Source organism: Trifolium pratense, linkage group LG4, assembly GCF_020283565.1.
Source record: "Trifolium pratense cultivar HEN17-A07 linkage group LG4, ARS_RC_1.1, whole genome shotgun sequence".
In the NCBI taxonomy this organism is placed as follows: Eukaryota; Viridiplantae; Streptophyta; class Magnoliopsida; order Fabales; family Fabaceae; genus Trifolium; species Trifolium pratense.
In genome coordinates, this window is record NC_060062.1 from 39,144,557 (window position 1) to 39,170,667 (window position 26,111).

Sequence of the window (26,111 nt, forward strand, 5' to 3'; positions counted from 1 at the left end):
ACAGTACGTTGACTAGTTCAGGTTTGCCAATATACAATTTTAATTATTAATATTTATAGTTATGTATCAAAATAAACTGTATCATTTATTTTAAGATTGAGAGAGTACTATGTCTTGTATTCTGAGTTAGTTTAGTGCTCTTTGTTGTAAGGGTTTGATACCCCTTTGTACTCCCTTATAATAAATTTTTTATTATAAAAAAAAAATTGAGAGAGTACCGTTACAAATTCCAAGAATATATGCATTTATACATCAAAACTATAGGAATGGAACTCGCCATTTATTTTGAGAAATAGAAAAAAATCCGACTTTAATTTAATTACACAAATCCAATATGTAAATTTTTGTATAAGACTTGATGCAAGTTATTAAAAACAAATTTAAGGAGGGAGCAGAGCCCCAAACTAGATTAAATCTCTGGGGAAGCACATGACACCTAAACAAACATGTTTGGATTAATGTATGAGAAAAACTATTTAAAAAGTTGAAATAACAACAGAAATTAGAGAAAAAAATAAATCTGATCACTAAATTTTGTATCTCTTAACACTTAATGATGGATTTTACATTTTTCTATTTTCAAATATTATATGTTTCTATTTATAAAAATAAAACAAAATAAAGTTGTGGGGATTGCACAAAAGTGTGGAGCTTAATTAGTATAGAATATAAGTTAACCGAATGGAGGCCTAAAGCAAGATTTCAGTGCCTATATATTGGGCATGATATTATTTTTTGCTTGTGTTGAAGCATATCTAATGAATGAATGACCTACTCTTTGAGAGAGGTTGTTGGACTGTTAAGTATAGTAAGAAATCTCTCATTTGATAAAAATGTAGATGTTAAACAATATTTAAATGAATTGCCTCGTGTACTAAATGCTTTAAGGTTTCGAGAAAAAATGAAAATTCTAAACTACTTGGGTGACTCGAAACTCAAGTGGTTAGACACCACATCTTTATGTAAAACGCTAAATTATGAATTACCTTTTTTATGTATCATTAATTTAAGTACCCACTTTTAGACAAACTATAGGACTAATCATTCACACTTAAAGAGTAAAAGTGTAAAACAAATTCAAAAACAAAAACAAAGAATACAAAGATTCTTCTTTTTTCTATAGAGGCTCATAATGAATCATTTTTTTTTTCGTTACTAGCACAATACATAGTCTTACATTTATTTAATTATATAATGTAAGTCACCTTTTTTTTTTCTTTTAAGGAGGCCTTTGTGTTATTCTCGGACCCTTACTTATTGGCTTACCCTTAGATCGGTCACGATGTAATCTAGTGTCATATATGAATATGATCTAGCTGATAGAATTACTGGAAGAGACCCCAATCCCATTTTTAGGGTCTTTATAAAAATTAAAAATTGAAAAATCTTTTTTTTCTAATTCTTAAAGTTTTCAATCCTTGCAAACAGGCAATTATTATTTTTCGTCTCTCAAAACATTTCCTTGGAAAAGACTAAAGATAAAAAGATGCGGAGCCACATTGTATTGAGGGGTTCAACTGAGCTTAAGAAAATGCACATTTATTCTTATATATTTTGCATTTTAAACATGTGTTTTTTTGTTTGTTTCCACCACTGATTAAAAAAGTGCTAAACCAATTTCAAATAACCCATTTTTAGATTGTATTGTGATTTATCCCGATAGAGATAATCGACAACATTAATAATGAGTGGACGCATAAAGGACAATTGTAGAGTATATATGTAAATTTTAGTACAACATAAATTTAATGTGTGTGTATATATTATATAATTATTAACTAAAGTTTAAAAGTTGTAACAAAAAAAACTAAAGTTTAAAAGTTTGAATCATGGTTTAGGGTCGGGGTTGACCCTATCTGAGCCGGGGCAAGCAGGTCCATGGTCCAAGGCCTCAAAAAATCAGGGGCTCAAAATTTTTATTTTAGTTATAATTATAGTCCAATTCAAACAATCACCAAAAAAAAAAAAAGGAATATATGTGCACACCCAATCTAAAAAAAGGATAATTAAACTCAAATTGAATAGATGAATGACTATTTTAGAGTCTAGGGTTCCGAATAGTCACGACTAGCCATGTCTAGGTACCGGCCAACACCACCAGATATAAACTATATTTGTTTGCTTCTTCAAAAAAAAAACTATATTTGTAAGGAAAAAAGAATAGATATACATATACTACAATGAGTTCAATACTCAACATATATACAGTCTCTCTTATCAATTTATTTTAAAATTTCATAGAAAAAATAATTAAAATAAAAAAGAAACACTTTGTTTTTTTGTCAAGGAAAAAAGAAATACTTAACCAATACAATTAATTAAGCTATTCCATGGAGCTGGCAACTTCAATTGATCATCACTCGTATTGGATATGTTAGCAAATATGGCTTTGAAGTTTTCAACACCACATCTAATTCTAAGGACACCTTTAGGGTATCCATACTCTTTAACAGATTGATCTAACAATTTAATAATTTTGGGATGGTGAATCACTTTGATACTAACCCAAATTTTCTCCATGTCTTCTTGATTTTCTTCCCCTTTGCCTACTACCATAGGAACATGCCCTTTGTTACTTCCTTTCATATCTCCTCAATAATACTTTATAATATTAACTCTTATATCTTAATTTGCCTTAATTAGAGCTTGTTTTTTCTCATGTAAAATATGTCTACCATGTTTATATATAGTGTTGTTGCAATTGGATGTGAAATTAATTAAACTAAATTATCTAATATGTAATGTTTGTGGCGTGAAAGTTGGAATAATAGATTGGCATGCTTGAGTGATTCATTTTCATCAACTATATACAATGCACATATGTGATGAAGGAAAGACAAGTGGTTTTTTAATAGAATATTTAATATAGTTTCATTGTCTTGACTTTGTGAATGTCAACCTTTTAGAACATCGGGCCACTTGAATTTGCTTTGAACAAAATAACTTACGTAAATAAATAAAATTTTATGATAATTTATAAATTTTTCTAATAAATATCATATTTTTATAAGTTTTTTTTCTTCCATAAATTACATTAAAAAACTTATAAAAATACATAATAACTTTATTTGCATAATTTATTTCTCATAAGCCAAAAAATAAATTAATCCAAACCTATTGTTATATGGACTTTCACTTTTTCCGGCAACAAAGATTGGACTTTCTCAAAATTAGTTTTTTTAATAAGTGTACTTGGTTGTAGTACGGAGAAATGAAGATATTTTTTCAAAAAATTTCTTGGAACAAGATTGGACTTTCTCCAAATTAAGATATTTTTTTAATGATAAATATTATATATAGATAGATTAAACAAAGTCAAAAGATCAAAGTAGAGATGTTATAAGAGACACTCAAACCAAATCAAACAACAACAAAAAAAGTGCCAATAAATGGAGTGGGATATCCTTGCCAACTGAGTTAAGCTCACGGGACAAACAGTGTCAATATTTGTATAGGTTTTATTAAATGACTTATTAAATGACAAGTTTCAAAAAAAAAATTATTAATGTTAAAAAGATAAAAATAAAATTAATGTTTTTTTTGACAGAAAAATAAAATTAATGTTGAAAATATAACTCTTTACATTTTTAAAGTATTGAATATACAAGCTTAAAAAAAAATTCCTTATTAATAAATTAATCGGTGCCTCGGAGACACTATTTAACATTTTCCAACAATCTAAGGGGCAAAATTGAATTTAAGACATACATGCAGTAATTAAGAAAATAAAAGCATCATTTAGTTAAGACAATATTCAATCATAGTCTTCCTTCTGCAAGGCTCCATAATTATTGTTAAGAAATTGAATTAGAACTGTTTAATTTACTATCATCTCTTGTTTATTTGTGATACTCTATACCTAAGTAAGTGTGTGTGATCTAATTACTTATTCAACTCCAACAACAGATAACTTAATATTGCTACTAATGGAAGCACTGTGCTGTAACAGATTGTGTCAAATTGTGTAGCAATCAACTTAAATCAACTTAAATCCCAACATTTTTCATAATCCATTGAAAATCAACTTAAATCCATGCTGCTGCAAATCCAAATTAAATCAACTTATATATATAGTGCAGCAGCAGAATAGTGACCTCATAAGCAAGAATTGATTAAGAATATAAACATTCAAATAAGCATGAAACTTCTTGATAACAATTAAATGTTTGCAATTGAAAAGCCAGTTCAATTACAATGTAATATGACAAAAAGAAGAAGAAAAACCATTAAATATCTTTATCCTTCAAACCCACTTGGGTTGGTGCATTGTTATTGACTTAGGACATGAGAGTGTTCTCCTCTTAAGATCCGAGGTTCGATTCTCTCTGGTGCCAATTTGAGTGGACTAATTTAGCTTCTTCAATAAAAAAAATATCTTTATCCTTCAAATGAAAGAAGGTTTTCTTTATGAATTAGTATGTTACAATAATATCTACGTCTTATAACTCCAAGATGTTTAATTATTTGAGTATTTAAATCAAACCAAACTAATTCACCGTCTTCTTTTCTGAAGAACATATACGGTATTGATGTTGTTATGAAAACCTCATTGCTCCAGTCAAATGACAACAAATATCTTTCGTTATGTGTTTTACTTTTACACATCCAATGAGAGAATCCATCCATGTACAATTGTACACTATCCATACACTCATTAGGCATATCAACATCAAGTTCTCTCCACCAGTTACTTAGACTATATATCTCCCAAAAACTTTTGTAAGATATATTAGCTTCTGCATAATTTGCTACATGGCGCATCACTTTATAATCGTCTTTGACATGGTCATAACCAAATCCCATGATGATTAATATAGACTCTCCAATGTCCACCAGGAGGAATGACCTTAACTTCCCTAATCGATGGATTCCACAATATATACTTTAAATATACATCGGCAAGACATAGAATTACATGAACACTAACAAAATCTAAAATATTAAAACCAGAACCATATGTTGTTTTTAGTCGTTTTATGGAATCTAATTCGGCACTAGGCAAATTTAATTTGACTTTATTCTCAAACTTCTCACCAAAAATACAAAACAACGCAAATATGTCTTTTTCCCAATAACCAGCGTTCCAATTAATTGTTGTAGGTAGGAGAATTGACTTATCATCATAATAAGAATGATCTTTTGTTAATAAATAATTGCGGTACATAATCATGAAATAAAGGTTATCAAACAAGAGGACCATAATTTACATACACATTCGAATGGCTTCAAAGATTTAATAGACAATTTTGATAGAATAGAGAAGAAAATATCGTTAGGTATATGCAAGGTTGTGTAGCAATCAACTTAAATTGAACCGACGAGCTTACTGGTTCAAAGTTCAATTGGTCGGACTGGGTTCAATCGGGGTCGAACCGTTTTTAATTAAATATATATTTTAATTAATATATAAATAAATATATATGAATAATTGCTCAATATTTCATAATTTCACACATTAAAAAGATAAAATATCACAAGTCAAAATAAAATAAAATTTATAATTCAAACTAAATGAAAAATAGATGAAATATTATGAAAAATAGATGAAATATTATTAAAATTTGATGTTAGATTTTTTAAATAACAAAAAATTATGTAAAAGATTTTAAAAATTACATTTAAGAGTAGAAGATTTGAAATATTATTAAAATTGATGAAAACAAAATAGGTAACTTTTTTTTTTACGGTAAATAGGTAACTTGGTTTTTTTTTTTTTATAAACAATGTTAGTTGTTAGTATTACAATGTTATGTTAGTTTTTTTCTCCTTTGCCAGAGACATGAACCCTAGAACTCCTGCTCCACTACTAATATGCATAAAAAAAGGAATAAAAAATAATAAAGGATTATGCAAACAAATTTTTAAGTAGTTGTGCCTAACAACAAACAAGATGTTGGATTTGTGCCTCGGTTAAACTTTCTCCACCCTCGAATGAAAATATTCAGCTTTATTTTGAACAGAAATATTCAGCTTTATTGAGAATATATGTTTCTTCTTTTTGTTAAATAAAAACTAATAAAACAATAATGTTGGTCCAGTGAGTTTAGTTCCATTAGTAGGGACATCGTATATATCATGTAGGAGTCGAGGGTTCGGATCCCAGAAACTCCACTTATTCACTTTTAAATAAAACTACTAATCCATAAATAAATAAATAAATAAATAAATAAATAAATAAATAAATAAATAAATAAAGGATCACGTTTAAGAATCTTTAGTAAAAAAAATAAAAATTCAAGAATCAAAAATTCAATGTGGCTAATATCAATAAAATACAATGTCATTAAACGATTAGATGGATTATATATTGAATTTGGTTTAAAACAACACAACAATCCATTGTCGTCCAGCGGTTAGGATATCTGGCTTTCACCCAGGAGACCCGGGTTCGATTCCCGGCAATGGAATTTTTTTATGTTTTATTTATATAATAATTTGATATCATAATTTACTTGAAGTTTCCTTTCTACTTTCTTTTTTTGTCAAAAGCTTAAATGTTTCCCTATTAATTATATTTTTCATAACTATTGTATAAAGTTCCTGCAATGGTTTCCGATCAAGCTGTGACCATAAAATATTGTAGAATGTAATGGTTGTGTTGAAGGATATAAAACATAGCATTCAGATTCAATAAAAAGTTGAATTTGTTTGTCACAAAAGCTAAACAAAGAAATTATCCTGCAGTTTATTTATGGAGAAGAATATCATCATTCTCCTTTTTAGCTGATAAATCATTACACAACAATTTACTTTGTTGCTTAAGTTCTTATCCATCTTTTGAGAGGTTTTCAAGAATAATAATGAATCAAAATCCTTATAACTTACCACTGGTACCAGCATAATCACTCAACCTAGAATTTCAGTTTGGTGTGTATCCTCCTTGCTTTTTTTCTCCACAACAATGTTAGCAAAATATATTTTTAATAAGGTTCTTCATTATCCGGAGTGATTATAGAGTATTATCTCTGTCTTTACCGAAACATTTCTTTGTCCGTAAATGTAAGACCTTGTAAATTTCTATTGTTGTTTGGCAAAATAAGTCAATTCTAGCCATACACCAGTGCGAGTCTTTGAGATCGATCAGAATAAAATTACATGTTATAGAGAATCCAATGTAAGCTCTTGATTAGGTCTCACCAAAGATACTTTATGTAGCCTATCATATGATCTACAAATGTTTAGATCAGTCAACTTTAAACTAAATTTTAAATCATTTAACACAAAGAGTCAGCTCTTCATAACAAAAATAAAATAATTCAGAGAGTTAAACCACTTTTTTCCATGTTTGATTAGATGATTTCCACAAAATATAATCCATCTCACAAGAGTTAAACCATCAACATTCTATCTTTCAGTCTTAAAGATTGAGTGTGGAGGATGCACTGTAATACTGAGATATTGATAATCCAAATGTTAAAATTGTGACGCACAATGGAGCAATTCTTCATATATATAATTAGAGATAATGTTTATTGTGTTTAAATTTTAAAGTATGTTTTCTAACTAAATATCAAGATCTAAAACATTTATTATTTGTCCGTTTACACGTGTAGATTTACATTAAGAACAACCTTGTTCCAAGAGATCCAAACTCCCAGACACCATTTGATCAAAGAAAACATGAGAAGATCAGTGGAGATTATTAGTATTGTGTAGTAGTAACCAAATGACTTATTGGAAAAGAAGAAGCACTACACAAGATCACAACATGTATTATGCAGCTCTTTTAGTTTCCAAAGTTTTCTCATATTCTTCAATGGATTTGAAAAGCTCTGAGAAGTTTCCTTTTCCAAAGCCCCCACATCCTCCCTTTTGGTACTCCTTCCCTTCCTCGTCCTTCAGCATGCATCCAACTCTCTGAATTATCTCTATAAATATGGTTGGTCTGCACATTTTGCACAAGAGAAGACAATTAACAACCATCAACAATATTTAACTAATCATCTTGCCTCATTTTACGAGGCAAGAGGATTAGAAACAAATAGGATGAGAAGGTAAGAACACAAACATTCTAAATATGTAAAAACTACAAGGCTTTGTCAAGTCAAGGAGCATTTTTACTAATCATACACGCGAAAGCATCAAATTAATGAAACCCCTAAATGCTGAGTGAATAAATTACTAAACTAAACCTACCTATTCTGTCATTCTTCTAAGAATTAATTACTAAACTAAACCTACCTATTCTGTCATTCTTCTAATATAATATTATGCAGGGAAAACATTTTACACTACTTTTTGTACGGGAGCGAAATGTGAATCCAATTGTCAACAATATTAACCAATACCGCCCTTGAATATAACTGAGCAAGGTGATTGATTGTTACTATATCATGAACCAGTTTTGAGTCGACCAAAGTCACATGAAACAGGCTTAGGCTGATACATTGAGGTCCAAATGTCGCTAGGTAGAACAGGGGTCAGTTGCTAAGGTTAAGGTTAGCTAGTTGGTTACAATTTACTAATGAAGTAGAAAGCTAGGAGTTTGATCATGCACAAGATTCGTTTGGGTAGTATCTGAATTCGATCCCTAGCAAAAATAAGCTTTTGATCAAACTTAATGAATCTCTCAGCCGAACTCCATAAATAGTCAATGGACCTTTTCCATTAAGAATCAGAAGGTCAATACCAAAATAGGAGTTTGAACATGATAATGAGACAATCCATAAACATGGTAACTCGGTTAACGTAAATCACGTGTAAAGTCTTATTTGGTCCATGATTTGCATACGGGGTTTAGTAAAACCTGTCATAAATAGAAACTAATCTATCCAAAGAATTTGAAGACACTTAATTGGATTCTTCCTCTAAAGGAGACATTTTACGCACACAAGAATCAGAATTCAAACTCCTAACTACTTGCTTAATTGACAAGCATCCTCATAGCTCAAGTCATCGAAAATGTAGACACATTAAATCAACTATCGAAAAAATGAGGGTTTGTTAATCAACTATAAAAAATGTATGCTGCGGCAAGCCGTCAACTACACGACCCATTTGCCACAAAGCCGTTGGATTCAAGTGCATCCTAAGATCCAACGGCTCAGCCAGAGCGCCGCAAAGGATCCAAATCCGAAAACAAACAAATAAACTACTATACTAGTCTAACTTGCTTAATTGTCTAAGTTTCTATCTATGCTAATAAAGTAATAATTAAATCAAGTAAACAATAAATAAATCAACAAATCAATAAGAAAATGACATAAAACTATATACTATTGATGAAAAATTATCATACCTATCTCCAATAGGTTTAGTAAAAATCTGAAGCAGAGTACCCTGATCATCTCTATCAACCAAAATCCCAAGTTCCTCACACTCCTTAATCTGTTCATCACTCAAAACATCACCAACGCGATTCTTCAAATTCCGATAATAAGTCGGTGGAGGTGAAGGCATAAACTCAAATCCACCAATACCACTTCTCTTCCTCATCTCTCTCAATGTTCTGAATATATCTTCTGACTTCAATGCCAAATGCTGTAATCCAGCACCTTCATTGTGTTCCAAATAAGTCTCTATCTGACTCTTCCTCTTCGTTCCATAAACCGGTTCGTTCATCGGAAACAACACCGTTTCTTCATTGTTTGCTAGCACTACTGAGTTCAAACCACTCTCACTCGTTCCAACGTCTTCTGCTGTAAACTCAGCAAATTCGTGAAAACCAGTGAATTCTTTTAAGTATTTCAACGCCGATGAAAGTTCCGGTACGTTTCCAACGGCGTGGTCTAGTCTTCGGATTCCAAAGTCTAGTGATGAGTTAGATGATTCGTCTGATACAGATTCAAAACCAGGGAGGAACCGGTGGTTCGGGTCCGGATTCTGGTTCGGATTATCGTTCGGGTTGTTGTAACTGACATAACGTAAAACGACGTCACCATAGAGACGAACTTCAGCGAGTTTTACGCCATTTTCGAGGTTAACGGGAGGAGCCACCGGGATAGCGCCGTGGTTTACGCTTGTAGTGAAAGCGAGTTCAGCGTCTTCGACTTCAACTGCGACGGCGCGAACGGCGAGGCCGTGGGAAGCGGAGAAAGCGAAGCAAGTGGAAGCGTCGAAGGTAGGAATGGAGGCGGTTGAGGAAGGTGAAGAGAGTGAAATGGAAGGGGAATATGCGGCGGAGAAGAGAAAATTGAGGTCGCCGGAACGGAGGAGATAAGAAGCGTGTTTTAGGTTTCCGGTGGAGAGGTCTGATTTAGCGACGATAGGCATTCCAAGTCCCCAAGAGAAACGGCGTGCAGTGTTAGTTGCATCGGTGCACCAAAATTCGACGTGGTGGAAGCGTTTTACTTTGAACCGGTCTGATTTTGGGTTGGCTCGAACGAAGTTTTTGAAGCCAAGTAGTTTAAACCCGGTTTGAGCTTGGGTTTGGGTTTCTGTTTCAATGGCCATTTTTGTTGTGAAGAGTTTGGTGTTAGTGTTGGTGTGGGTGGCGCAATATTTATAATGTGGAGGGAAGGTGACGCGTGGAGGAACATGATTGGAGGAGAAGGAAGGTGTGGCGGGGTTGAATAGTGGGTTGGAGTTTAGTGTGTACATGGAGTGATGGACAGGAGAGTAGAGTTGCGTGGGAGATATGGTGATTGTGTGGATGGATGAGGATCAAGGAAAAAAATGCTATGAAAAAATTATTAATATACCCAAATTGTTGTTCTTTATCTGTGAGTGTGTGAAATTTGGCCTTTTTTTTTTAAAGAAAGAAACTCATGACATTTCATTAGCAATAATAGAATCAATATAAGAGAGTACATCAATGAAAATATAGAAACGAGCTAAAGATGAGACCACATTTGCTAATACATGAGCGATTTTATTGGCCATTTTAAAGTTGTTAATTAGTAAAAATTCTTATCAATCTAATTACCATAGCTCATTTGGACTGGGTTTGACTGCAATTAAGAGTTTCATTTACTTACGAAATTGCTATATTTATATTTGTTTGTGGTTGTTAGATTGAAAATGGATACTTGACTGCAATCAAGTATCACAAATTGATTAGTGCACATAGGAAGATGTCTCCCATGAAGTTTTTCTCCATTGCAATCTTTATCATTCATTTTTTTCTCGAGATAACTAAAATTCATTTAAGAGGTTAATTTCTCTCGATAAATATTTTTCCATTCACACCAATAGAATATTAAACTTGAATCCAAATGATTAAGGGATCCAAATATCTACTACTTGTATCACACTGTGTTATTAATTAAAAACAAGTTTAAAAAGCCGAAATATCCACGGCAGGGAATCCAATCGAATTCCCAAAGGAGACGACCCATTCCCATGCATATGTATACTTTACCGTAAAATATATTAAATTGTGTAGATACGCCCGTCCGATGAAGCGTACACTAAACTAACATTGAACATAACGAAATAGTGATTGATATATCTATGATTTCAAATGAAAACAAATTGCACGTTCATTTGGAGTGGACAGCATCTGACAAACACGTTTATATGATATTGTCTTCATTTTTTAGGTAAAATTATTAGATAGTTTAACTAATCAAATATTTTAAGTACGTGGTTATGTTGTTTTGACTAAACAAAAGTTGTAATGAATATGTATGGCCATAGATAATGGTCTTATAAGATAAGATTATAAATACAATCACCACAGAAAAACCAAGGTGTAATCAGTGAGCCAAATGTTACTCAATTACTTTAACCATGTGAAAACAAACACCCCTTTGATAAATCAGCGTCATGTGCAATACTTCACGCCAAAATACAAGTACACAAGTGTACAACAACTTTAAGCATCAAATTTATAATTTCCAGAAGGTTTAGTACACAGGATGACTACGGCATTATAGTCTGTACCTATCATTGTATCTGCATGCAAATGCTATCTCTCGTAAGGTGAGGACAAAAAATATTTAAGGGGTTTATGACATCATGAATCTTGGCTAATTTTACAATCCACTTCAATAAAAACAAAAAAGGCTAATGCTATAAACAACTAATGATAATTACAGAACATAGGGTAAACAGAACATTCAAATTCAATATATACTAACAAGAGGATCATCATGATCTTGAGGATTGTTGAGAGCCGATATATGTTGCTGAAATGAAGTTGCAGCTTCTTCCCTTTCCTCCAATTTCCCAAGTTTGTCATAGACCATGGCCATCAGGTAAAAGGCTTCAGCCGCCAATTCGTGAAACTGCAGAATACTCAAAATGTATCTTTATGAAGAACTGACAATAATGAAGTCAATTAACACAGTATTTACCATGCAAGAACGATAGCAACATTCATTTTTTTAAAAAAAGGTTTGTCATGTGAAGGAGCAATAACCAATTAGTGCTCAAGACTTCGAAATTATGGAGATTTGACTGAGAATATAACTATCTTTCTATTTGTCGGTTTTGCTGAGAAAACCAAATTATAAAGAAAATGTAGTCAATAGAGGTTTGAAGGTTGAGAAGAAAGAGTTGTTAAGATGAGATGTGGAACAAGAAAAAATGTGTCAAATACATCAATTTTCTTAGTGGTATTTTATTTGCGACTTTACACATCACAACATAGCATAACCTCACACTGAGGTTTATAAACCCAACTTTTAAAAGAGTTTATCTATTGTCTATATGCCCAAATATAATGTACAATTCACTTTCACTTTAATTTATCATAATTACAACAGTTATCCCTATATACATAAGTAGTACCTACAAAACACACACCGGACACGACAACGACTAGTAAACACTATTGTCCAAAATGAAGGATACCAGCATAGATACATAGGTTATAATTGGATAAATGAAACGTTTTATCATAATTCATCTATCTAATTCACCTTTTAAATTTGATCATAAATTAATTACACAAAATTTAAGAAAATGTTTCTCCTATTGGACTCTTAATATATGCCCTTAGGGCACATGTTAGCAAGACCCAAAAAAAATAATATAGGAACATCATATTATAGTATATGAATATCATTATAGAAGATCAAAAAGAGATTATTCACATTATTAAAAGTTTAAAACACAATAATCAAAATAATATAAATATCCAAAACAAGTTACATACTATAAAAAACACACAAAATATATCATTAAAAAATATCGGTGTCAGATCTGTGGGATTGAAAAAAATATTTGTTTCTAATAGGACACTTAAATGGGGTGTGTGATACATGTCAGACACATGTAAAACCAGAGGTGTCTGTACTTTGTATGGTAGTAATTCAGTAGTAAGCTTTGAGTGACATGAAGCAGAGATGCTGCCTTTTTTTTTTGGTGCCAGAGATGCTGCCTTTTCACTTAACGATGGAAAATTACACACAAAAGACAAAAATGCATAAAGTCTGCTTACCTCCAAAAGTCGGAGTTCTTCAGAAGCTTGTCTTAATGAATCTATCACAAGATTGTAATCTTCAAAGACTGAAATAACAAATCAAATGACAAAAGGAGATTTAGTTTAAGGCCAACATGTTGGGGAGAAAGAAGAGAAGAGGGCATCCACCCTCCGGAAACTATATGACTTAAAACCCACAATTTCTTTTCGGCAAGCTTTCAATCATCCTCTTTAAATTAGTCATGGGTCGGATTGCCCCCAAGGATTTAATGTTTTCAAACTTTGCCAAAACTACCTCACATCAGAGTTTCAATCTGACAAACCATTTTAAATAGTTCTTACACAGTTCTCCACTTACTTGGTTAAAATCTCTTACAGAAGTATAAATTAAGTTTTTGATAAATGCTTGCAAAAACAACATATGAAATATGTATGTAGAAACTAAGCTTGAATGAATGAATAGTCACAGTCTTTTTCTTTTGGGTGCAATAATGGGTAGCATAGTCTGAATAGTCTTTTATTTTTAATTTTTTATGAAATCATAGTCAGAATAGTCTAACATCAACAATCTTGGACAACATACCATTGAAATTTGTATCAGACAGATAGCATTTTGCTTCAACAATATAGGCCCGTGAGCGGAGCTCCAAACCTCCATGACCAAGAATTATTGGAAAAGCTCCGTGGACGAGGTTCAGTGCCCGTGTTGCATGGCTTGATCCAAGAGAGAGCCATAGTTCAGCTAAAGTGAGAGTAGCTGAAGCTTTTAGAAGATCTAAGTTAAATGATATGCAGAATGAGAGGCTTGCTAGAGCATATGGTATCCCCAAAACCGCATTGCCAGATTTCTGATAAAATTAAATATAATAAAAATCAGGGATCCGGTCAAAAAAAAAAATCAGGGATACATGAACAAATTTCAATGGTATGAAAGCAGGCAGTTATACATGAACAAATTTAGGAACATGTGCCAATGTCCAATATACAATGCATTAAAAAGAAGAAGAAAAAAAAAACATGTATTGTTTTTTTTGAAGAAGCTAAATTAGCCCATCCAAATTGGCGCCAGAGAGAATCGAACCTCAAACCTCAAGAGGAGCACACTCCTAGGTCCCAAGCCAATACCAACATTTTTCCTTGAATAAAAGAATGAGTGCTTATTACAAGCATAAAGAGACATTATCAACATAAGCCTTTGTTTACTGAATTTCCATATAATGTTTTTCTGCTTTATTTTTCCATGAAAGCTGGTAGTTTAGAGAATTAACTTAGGTGCACCAATAGGTAATACATTAAAAAGAAATGAAATCATCTTACAGTTAAATCAATTAGAAATAAAAACATGCACAGTCATGCGTCATGACAAATACTTTTCCTTAAATAAAAGAGCGATGCCAATGATTGCTTATTACAAGCATAAAGAGAAATCACCAACATATGTCTTTGTTTACTAAACATTCATATAATTTTTTCTGTTTTTTTTTTCCTTTCAATTCTTCCTGCCTTATTTCCTTCTCATCTTGTGGAGGCTTGTTTAACACGTAATCATAACTGTTTGATACACAATTGTCATTTTGTGTGATGAAATGGAGAGGGGATGTCACCCCACAGTAAATTGTAACCCATCAGAAAATTTTGATTAAATAGCAAGTTACCCAAAAAGAGAGCAAACAAGATAAAATAGTTTGATCTCTGCGTAGTGTATCAGACCAATGTGATCACATACCTTGTGAATCTCAGCAAGCAAAAGAAGAACTGAGGCATTCTCAACTTGCAGATTGTATTTGTAACACATGCAAAAGAGAGAGTGTGCCACAGAAGCTGCCTGAAAAAAAAATCATTATACAAAAATTAAATAAAACAATTTTTCGGTTCTCTATTTAGCCTAGTTAAAACTGATTGATTTCACTCCCGACTCCTGTTTTTCTCCTTGCAAGGCTAAGAAGCTATGATCTCACACAAATACTATAATACATAAAGGTCCAGCAATATCGGCATCGACAATACACAAATGACACATGTATTTAACGGGGGTGGCATTAATTCAGCAGCAATAGTATTAGTCATTCATGAGCATAAAAATATCGCATCAGGGTCGAACCCAATTAATTGACAACACTGACATCTGACACCACTTAATATATTTGAAGATTATGACCCCTAGTTACTATTAGGTTTTATATTGGACCTAACTCGTCCTTACAAAATCAGCTAGCAAGGTGAGGGGTGCCACTCTTTAGAAACTCAATTCAGGCTGTATCTTTATTCTATGTGGGACTTGGGTTTTTCCCAATGTTTTAAAAACCGAACCGGACCGGCCGGTCCGACCGGTTCGACCACGAACCGGTGCCCTCGGCGGTCCGGACGACTAGCAAGAACCGCTAGTCAGTGGAACCGGTCAAAAACCGGTGTGAACCGGGAAAACCGGTGAACCGGTGAACCGGAAAAACCGGCCGGTTTTTCTCTCACTTAAAAAAAAAAAAAAAAAACTGATTTTTTTAATAAAAAAAAAACGATGGATTGAAAGGTTTTTTTTTTTTGACAACACGATGGATTGAAATTGAAAGGTTAAAAAATCATTTGATGGCATAGACTTTGAATTTCAACTTTGAATTTAGATTATGGATTTATGTCTTGGTATTTCGTATGAATTATGTATTTTGGATTTATGTATAAGTATTTGGTATGGATTTATGTACTTTAAATTTATCTCTAAGTATTTGTTATGAAATTTTGTATTTTGTATTTTGAGGTTATGTCTAAATTTTTAAATTAGTTATAAAAATTAAGATATCCGGTTCAATAACGGTTAAACCGGTCTGATCAGTCGAACCATGAACCGAAGGTCACACCGGTTCGACCTCCGGTCCGGTTCTTAAAACATTGGTTTTTCCCATACACCTCGCACACAGCGCTATTGGCTTTGGTGTGCGGATATAATTGGTGGGTGACCTGGTCAATAGGCTCTGATACCATATGCTAGGTTTTTATAGTTACTTATGACAGAAACAATTGCATATGCACTATACTTTCAAGAATATCATGATTTTCTGTATAATTGAGTGCATACTGCAAACAGAAAGGGTGGGAAAAAACCTCTCGGAATTGCTTTGCTGCGAGCAACGTACGGGCATGGCGAAGGCTTGCTTCTGTCTTTATCTCCATATCTACACCAGTAACAGGTGATGCCAAAACACCAAGTTCATCACACAGTTTCTGCGCCAGCTTTAAACGGCCTCTACACAATTCCCAGCTAAGTTATTAACAATGCTGAAATCTCAGCTGATTACAGAATTTAAAAATCTGAACACAAATGTTGACCTAGACTACTCACCCGTGTAAAGCATGCTCATGAAGCAGCTGCAGCTTTAGTAGCAAGATTTGTGATTTTGAGACAGACAGAAACTTCTCTTCTGCTATTTTAAGGGCGGAAAAAGCCTCTAAACACAGAATGAAAACAAAAGAACAATAAGGATCAAGAGAAGGAACTTGTGATGTGTAATTGACTGGATTTTTACACTATAATAATCCTCTATCAACATTTGCGACAATAGAAAGAAAAAACCACTCCGTATTAACAAAAGGCAATTTGCATTACAAATAATTATCATTAAGTTATTTTAAAACAATTACTCCGTTGATTTACAAACCACTAAGAAAAGCACAAAACAAAGTAAAAATAAATTTTTTTGGAAACATTCAATGAACACACACACACACACACACACAATGGGCATGAATCTATTCTATTTTATGCAAGCAATCTAACCTTTGTATCCTTTAAAGACTGCTAAATGTTGAATGAGCTTTATGTATGCTAATGCTGCATCTGATGAGCTGGAGTAACCAAGAATTAAAGTTAAAGTTAAAGCAAGCATAAAAATAGGCTTAAATATATGTTTAATCCCAAAAATATGATTTTATTTTTTTAAATTAGTCCTTATTTAATTTTATTTCGTTTTTAGTCATAACATTTAATAAAAAATAGTTTGTTTTAGTCCATTCGAGGACTAGAAACCTTTCTTTGTAATACAGAGACTAAAGTGAAAATACGATAGAGTTTATTTATTTATTTTTTAAAAAAAAACATTTTGAGATAAACACATTTTAGAGGAAAAAATGGTTGTTAAACAGCTGTTTTTTAATAAACAAAAGTAATACAGCAAGTCGAAACATGATCTTTGTAGTCTGAAGTACATTCAGCTAGTAGCTACCTTGAAGCATCAGCAAAGCAAGTTGCATGCACTAGCGCATTTATGCGAGCCATGGGAGTGCTAATGATAATTCCAACAAAAAGAAAAAGAACTAAATCAGATGATGAAAATCAAAATTAATATTAAGGGGAAAACATTATACATGCATATACAAGTAAATATCGTTCATCACCCCAGAATGATGAAAAGATCTCAAAACAAAATAAACTTGTATAAACTGAAAGAGTAAAAACAAGTATTTTGCTGAATTATGTTTATAACCAAAAGTCTGGTACAATAAAATCAAGGCTTCATGAATTTTGGTAAAAATGGTTGCTTCTGCACCCATTATGATGCAATTTATCTTGCCGAGTTTTAAAACCATATTCACTAGATTAAATCCAAATATCGAAAACACTCTGTGAAATTCGGTTCTGCGTGCATGTTTATAAGTAAGGCCTTACCACCTACTAAGCTATTTAATTATGGTAAATAACATTACATGGATATCTGTCTGTACACAGTGCATATTCTGAACCTCTCTCTTCCTATCAAAGTATTTTATGCTTTAATAAAGAGGATATTTAATTTACTTTGTTGGTTTAACTCCGAAGTTTGAAAGGAAGGACTATTGTCCACCTTTTGCATTCATTCACACTCTGGTTCTCGTTCTTAAATAAATGTTGGCATAAAACCAATTGGAGTTTATTAATCTCTTTCTCACTCTCTATGATATCATTTTTCACAATATATTATTTTTTTTCTCTATACAAATTTATTGCAGAGTTTTGGTCCTTCTATTAGAGACTGATTTACATTCTTTGATTAAATCATTATGATTTGGTGCTAATCTTTTTTGCTATTACCCAACAATTGGTGTGACCATGCAGGATGCTGCTAATCGGACTAGAGCTATATAATCTACCTTGCAAAGGGAAGGAGTTGTTACTTGTTGGTGACAAAAACTTTGTAGAAAAGCAATACCATCATGCTAAAGCGGGATTTTTCTTCTTTTACTAATAATTCATAGTTAAATCTATTTAAACATCAATCAACTATATTATATTCTGTTAACAGGAAATTTCAAGAAAAAGATAATAATATTTTAGTGAAACGTTAATTTAAATAATCAACCATATCTACAACACATGCAGCAATTTTACCTGCCATATAACTCCCATGCAGTTGCACGAAGTATGTAAGATGAACCCAGTACTTGCAACACAGATCCAGGAATTGAGGTTGGTTGGGCACAGAACTGGGGAACGTTAGAACTATTGCCAGATCCAGAATCCTGACAGAAAATTAGAGAACCCGTTGGCTTTTGTAAATCCCTGAGCCAAGTTGTACTGAAAGCACCATCAATTGTCATTGCAGAACTCTCAGAGCTAAAATCACTAATTAGCTGAGAACTCGACCTGAGTTCCTGCCAGATATACAAGAAAAAAAAGTCTTAAGAACTTAATCTAATTCTCTAGTTCTCAAACAGTCACCAACCAAGAATAATCACAGATTTATACTACCTTGGAAACGCTAACCGGGCATGTACTGAGCTTCATGGAAGATTTTGGACCAAATGATAACAAGGGCCTTTGAACATGCTGCACAGAAGATACTACTATGATGTAAAATTAATTCAGTTCACACTGGTAGATCTTGAAGCAACTTAAATAAGACAAATAATGATGACATACCATTAGCTACATGCACAAGGGATTCAACCTTATTAGTAATAAGATCTTAAAATTTATCAGAATTAGGGTCATATTTGAAGATACCTCCTATTTGGTTTCCGTTTCTATTTTTGTTTTCAATTCCTAATTTTGAATTTTGAATTTCAAAAATATTGCACTATTTTCAATTTGTTTCCTGTTTCCATAGTTTTGTATAAGAAACAATAACAACCTTAAAAGTGAAAACAAAAATCATTCTATTTGGAAATCATTGAAAACAAAATCAAAATGAAAAAAGATGAGTTTTTTGTACTAAAAAGTGAAAACAGCCAATGAAAACAAAGAAAGAAGACAAAAAACTACTGATCACTAGATTCTTGTGGGCAAGACCGTACTCTATTCCTTCCTTCATTAGGAATAGCAGCCTTGGATTCAGATAGGAATTCCTAAACTGTACAAATTCAGGTATGATATGATCCCTTATTTTCATATTCAACACTAATTCCCTATAATTTCATATACTTTTTTTAGCTCCAACTTATCAAAAGCCTTTGATTTCAAACCTTCACTCCACAACTGAAATTTAGAATTTTATAGTTTCATCAACTATGAACACATACGTTAAGTTCTGTGAGTAAAATGCATACACTAAGGCACTACCTCTTGGATGTACCTAGTGTTGATCTCCAATACCAAAGTAAGATATGGACCATTGTTACATACAATGCACAAATCCGTTACGTCCCATATTTGGGAATGTTCATTCTCAAACCAGGTAATTTGCAAGCAATGATCCAAACTTAGACAAGGTAGCAATAAGGATTTCTTACCTAAGACATATATCAAGTAGCACATTTAGAGGTTCTTTGAGGGATAAAAAGATATAAATTGTTTTCATCACAACAAAGGCCTTCTTACTTAGTATAGTGCAAAATGCTATAAATTGAAATTTATGCATGATAGCACTCAAATTCTAAACAAACTACAATCCTAGATAGCCAATCAGTTAAGTCATACCCTAAAGGAAAATCTTGAACAACATGCCAAAATGTGTTATAGTAAATTTAGCTTAAGACATAGACTGAAAGTCAACCCATCTCTAGAGCCTTACAAAAAACTGTTTGTAGTATCCTAGCCAACATTTTCCGAATCTCAAAGAAGACCATGTATGTGTCCTTTTGTTTCCTTTTGTATAGATACATCAAACCTTGTAATAGATATACAGCTTCCGCTGTTGACTTCCTTGGCATAAAACCAATTATTTAATATGCAGATCTCATCTAAATCTACCCTCAATAACTCTTTCCCATAGATCCAAAGATTGGCTCTGTCAATAATTTGTGCAATTTCATATCTCATATTCTAATGCTAACTAGCTAATATACTTGAGGGTTTTGAATATGTTAAGATACTAACATTCTTATACTGACAAGACAACAATGATTTCACATTATCATTGGGGATGAATTTGAAGAATATGCTAAATGACCGCTTTCATATAGAAAAAGTACAGAGAGTGTAATGAAAAAGATTAATTTGGTAAGAAAATCACTTTACCGTCAACTCAAATTTTGCCATTGCCAAATGATTGGAAGCCAACAACCGTTTTAACTTTAAGTTTTCCGCTCTCTTCAAAGAACCTCTCAAGAGAACAAATAATTGTTGCTGAACAGAGAGTGAAATACCCATGCTATTAAACGGTGAATATGATGATCCTAGTATCCCGGCAGTACTTGAGATGCCATTTTCAAACAGCAAATTTGAGATAGCTGCTAAAGTATAGGCAAGACAGGTATCATTACTGTGCTGCATAAATGAAAAGTGTCAGTATTCACAGCACAACATATAACCAATGTATGAGGAAGACAAATTTGGGTTTAAATGGAACACTTGTTAATATTTATTTTTCCATGTATCCGTAGTAATATAGCACATATACTGTAAGGCAGCATTTGCTGTCACCTTAGTATTGTGCCACTTGATGAAAACAAGTCGGCAATATTAATGAATAGACAAACTTTATTTTTTTTGGTTATTACCTGCTGAGAAACACGAACTGCTTCAGTCAAAACCTAAACATAACCAAAACAATATAAGTAATTCACCAATATAAGTCTTGAGGTCTAAGAAAGATAGAAACATGGAGCATGCACTAAAATCAAAATTTTCAAAGAATTCACCTCTAAAGCCAGCTTTGGATGCCCAAAGTGGAAATGCATCATCCCCAAACATAATGAAGCAATTTCATATCTTCCAGCACTATTACCACCTGCTGCAGGAACAAAATCAAATCCTTCTTTCCCTGCACTTTTGTCCAACAAACAGACAAGTTCAGTTCAAAATGGTAACACTCTAGTCATTGTCATTATAATCTAGGCCTAACTCAACCTTGAAAGCTAGATCAATAGATGAAGACTGCTGACTGCCTTTATAACGACTAATTTGGCCGTATACCAAATTGATATGGGATCTTAACGTGCCCGACTCATGTCTAGACCTGGACATCTAAACTGTGAAGTTTGAAGGATCAGACATCTAGGGGTGTCCAATATAAGATTTAGGATAGGCTCAAATGCCGTATTAGAATTTGGGCCTAATTCAACCCCAGAGTTTGTTCAACAGGTGAGGATTTCCCATGCTTTTTACTAGGATTGCTTTGGTCATGTGGGATCTTAGCACTTTTTATTGACTATTAAGCCGCTCAATAGTTGGTATGTGTGCATGAGAAGAAGCATGGTATTAACTATTAAGACCTAAAATAATACACAGCAAAATACAAAGACAAAAAATGAATATAAAGGGAAACCTTAAAATTTGCATCAGTAGTTATTCTAAATTTTGACAATCAACAATATCAATGAAACTGGGATTGGAAGTATTAATAAGGTCGATCAGCCCAAGTAATTGTGTGGAAGACAAGAAAGAAATATATATATATATATATATATATATATATATAATTTTAAAAGAAGGTACTTACTTCCTAGGCAACACCTAATGTTTTAGATGGTCTATTTGTATTGTCTCTTTACTCACTAAAGGCATTTCTTTATATTTATTAGTTTACAATAGACTACAAGGAATCATTAATCATATAGACATAGTATCAACAGTGAGCTATGATCAGGCAAGTCTGGGAAAATATACTGACTGACTGAAAATTCATCAGAGGAAGTTTAATACTACGAATTTACAATTAATTTGCAAAAAAAAGTAAACTGGAAAGTATAATGTAAAATTGACGTTCAAGAGATTGAAGAAAAAAGTTGAAAAAGAAAAAGAAAGTGGAATGCTTGAAGGATGACAACGGCTTTTGTAACATAAAACAGGCAATATAGTTATTAGATAAATAACTAACAGTTCAATTACCTGTAATCAAAATAGCAATGAAGATTTTCCAGAGCAGCAAAATAATCACTATGAGAAAGACTATTCAAGTAGCTCAAAAAGTGAACCTGCATAGAAGTGAAACTCGAGCAGCAAACTTCAGGAAACTATAGAAAAGAAAAACAGGCCCCGTGAATGTTACCAAGAATAACCCCCTAAACTTACCCGATGTAGTTCAGGTGCCAACTTTTGTAGCTGTTGCAAAATATTTTCAAACCCATTCAAAGAAATTGCATTACTATTTCTGCAAAATGAATAAAATTTGAAAGATAATATAAACAAGACTATACAGTTAAAAGTGTGTTTAAAAAAATCATAAAAGTTTCAGGACTTCGAGTTGCTTACTTTTCGATGTTATCAGCTTGTTCTTGTAAGTAACCTTGTATCTGCCAGTTTGTGCGCAAAAATACTGCACCGCTGGGATCACTATCATGTACCATGCTACTTTGAGGGTCTTCATAAGGACCAGCTACTCTTACTTTATCACTCTGTTTGGATGCTGAATCAGCAGGTACATCAATATCTGTGCATTTGAGTTGCACATTGGGTCAATCACAGAGATCAAAAGCAAATGCATAAATAGATTACCCAAAAGTGAATTTGGGGATAAAAGTCAGAGCAGAAAACTGGGACTTTGTTAATTGAAAAACTCCTGGTTTTTATAACTTCCTACTGCTTTCAGAATTACATGAAACTCTAAAAAAGGATCCTAATGAATTAGATACTTATACCATCTACTAAACTCAGAAGTGCATTGGGTGTATGAAGATGAAATGGGACTCTTTCACTGGCCTCCTTTCTTGCTTCAATTTCTTCTGAAACCTTTTCATAGAAAAAGTTCTCCAAGTCCATATTCTCATATTCTGAATATGTCTCAAGATTATTACTAGAATCATCTAAACCAGTTTCTTCGTATGGAGGACAACTTGAGAATTCCTCTTTACAGTAGATCCCTATGTTTGTTAAGAGATGGCATACACCCTGGACATTCAAATTAATGGTTACACGGAGGATACAGTTTCACTCTCGAGAATAAAAGTAAAATGTATAAACATAAACTGGGGCATATGAGAGAGAGAAAACAAAATATTTTCTTTATTGGGAACATGTTATTAATGGCGGATGGCGGTTAATGGAGGCAAGACAAAAATCTACCCAACAAAATAGCACATGGTTGCTTCAACCGATGCTCGAAGCATGAGGGCATTAATAAAAAATAAAAAGTTTTTAGTAATAAGTTTAATTCTTAAAAGGGTTAATGTAAAAAGTTTGACACTGTCAACACGTGCCAACCAAATATGTGCCATTTTAGAAATGATTACCATAAAAGTCAATTTTTTGTATGGATTAGATTTTACAACTATGATCGATTTCCAGTGTATACACTATACATTATGTTCACTGACAATGTATGCGGATTAAAATTTTATGATATAGTATATGGTTAATGTTTTAGAAAAAAAATCATAAATTGTTATGTGACTTAATATTAACATGCTCAAATAAAAGTCGACTGATATTCACTTATTAAGCCTAGTGTTGCACCTTCTCCCACATTTCACTAATTCTTAAAATGATCATATAAACATTCAAATGACAAAAGGAATGTAGCAAAACATCATACCTCAAACGGTAGCAAATTGAAAGAAAGTATACAACGGCGAAGAAATATCCCCAAATTACTATTCGGGTCCAAAATAACCTGATCATCTTCAAGTGAAGTTTCAGGACCTGCAAGTATGCCTGAACAGCGACATTTTCATATCAATAAACACAAAAATAACCAACTACATTACAACTTCTACATTAAAATAGAAAGCAAAACCAATTAATCAAAATATGGTGATAAAATAACTGATAAACTAACCTCGAATATCGGTGAAAAAATTAAACAAATCTTCAGGTGATAATAGACACGATAATCTACTAATCAACTGATCAATAAGCCAAGATGCTTCCCAATCTTGACTTATCAATCTCAATTGATGAATAAGTTCATCCAATTTCGGCTCCAAAATACCATCGCAGGACTGCAAAAAATTCACACAAGAGTCACATCACAAGCACAGAATAGCGTAGAATAAATATCAATGATGAAATTGAGGATTTGGAAAAGGTACCTTGGTGAGAGCTAATAGGAACAAACCGAGACGATTGTGTTGAGCAACAGAAACGAAAGGGAAAGGAACTGAAAATTGACCTGGAGGAGCGTAGATCTTGAAGAGTATACAGAGTGATACTTTGTGTGGTGTTATTGTGAATGCGCCTGATTGTTTCAACATACCAGCCATTGATTCTCAAGTTTCTCTATCTTTCTGTGTTTTGCGTGCTATGTGTTTGATGAAATGACAGAAAGAGGAAAATGCTTAGTTGATGTGTTTGTTTGTGTGAGTGAGTGGGTTTTGAAATTATTGATCACTGTTTTTGTTACTGCAACCGCGCATGAAGGTGTTAGGGTTTTGGATTTTGGATTTTGGTTTCTCGGAACGGAAATGAAAACGGGTGAGTAACCGGGAAAATGATTTACATGGCTCCGATTTAAATTCAAAGTGTGAAAACAAAAATGAATTTGAATAATTAAAATTAGTATTTGGCACTTAATTTAGTCTCTTAAATTTGTAAAATAATTTTTTAGTCTTTTTATTATAAACGAAATATATATATATATATATATATATATATACTATAAGGGCTCGTTTGGTGCACAGGATAAGAGACAGGATAGGATAACTGTATCATATCCTGTTTCAGTCCAGTGTTTGGTGACACAACAGGATATGATAAGTTAATCCTGTAGCTTATCCTATCCTGTCTCTCTAGTTAAAATTTTTATCCTGAATTTGAGCTGGGTTACCAGCAGGATAGGATATATTTTTTTTTTTTACTGATTTATTCTATAAAATATATTTTAAAATAAAAAAATGAAAATTAATAAAATATAAATAATAAAATAATTTGATAGTAAATTAATAATAAAATAATTAATTTTTAAATATACATGTGATTTTCTCACAAGGGTAATTTTGTAATTTACATAATATAAAAAAATCAAAATTATACTAAAATTACAATATTTTAAAGTAAAATAATTATTAAAAAATCGTAAAATATGGATATTAATTTAAATTTTATAAGAAATTAAATATAATTATTTTGCAATGGTATTTTTATTATTTACGTATGAGATATATCATATATTTATTTAGCTTATCTAACATGTATATATCATTGAGTTATTTATTTGATCATGATTCATATAAAAAATTAAAATTTTTTATTTTCTCATATTTTTTTTTTAAAACTATATAAATTTATTTGATTACTTATTTATATTTTTTATTTAAAAAATTCAAAGTATTACAAAATAATTTTAAAATAATAACAATTGATTTACAAGGGTAATTTTGTCATTTAAATATTTTATATATCTTATCATATTATTATGAGCAAGTATGTATTAAAAACATGATATAATAGTTATCATGTTTGTTATCCTGTGTGCGCCAAACACAAGATAGGATAACTGAGGATAACTGTTATCCTGCTGATATC

General features: G+C 32.2%; 2 protein-coding genes and 1 non-coding gene across 3 annotated transcripts; 1 reads left to right on the plus strand and 2 right to left on the minus strand.

Annotated features, from left to right (window-relative positions):
- The first annotated feature begins 6,335 nt into the window (after positions 1-6,335).
- On the plus strand, positions 6,336-6,407 carry TRNAE-UUC. Its single transcript has one exon. It is a non-coding gene; the product is annotated as a tRNA-Glu (tRNA).
- Positions 6,408-7,432: 1,025 nt separating this feature from the next.
- Positions 7,433-10,802, minus strand: LOC123882291 (4-hydroxyphenylpyruvate dioxygenase). Its single transcript, XM_045931123.1, has 2 exons — positions 9,239-10,802; positions 7,433-7,885 (listed from the first exon to the last, which is right to left on the minus strand). Exons 1-2 carry the CDS (start codon positions 10,537-10,539, stop codon positions 7,714-7,716), a joined length of 1,473 nt encoding a protein of 490 aa, XP_045787079.1. The 5' UTR covers positions 10,540-10,802; the 3' UTR covers positions 7,433-7,713.
- A 924-nt stretch (positions 10,803-11,726) lies between these two features.
- Positions 11,727-25,139, minus strand: LOC123882293 (anaphase-promoting complex subunit 5). Its single transcript, XM_045931124.1, has 20 exons — positions 24,680-25,139; positions 24,427-24,589; positions 24,184-24,302; positions 23,291-23,540; positions 22,905-23,082; positions 22,725-22,803; positions 22,542-22,627; positions 21,353-21,479; positions 21,212-21,244; positions 20,730-20,978; positions 19,023-19,100; positions 18,663-18,925; positions 17,521-17,580; positions 17,076-17,143; positions 16,641-16,746; positions 16,403-16,544; positions 15,033-15,131; positions 13,890-14,154; positions 13,325-13,392; positions 11,727-12,167 (listed from the first exon to the last, which is right to left on the minus strand). The coding sequence occupies exons 1-20, from the start codon at positions 24,848-24,850 to the stop codon at positions 12,006-12,008; spliced, it is 2,766 nt and encodes a 921-aa protein (XP_045787080.1). The 5' UTR covers positions 24,851-25,139; the 3' UTR covers positions 11,727-12,005.
- Between the last annotated feature and the right edge of the window lie 972 nt (positions 25,140-26,111).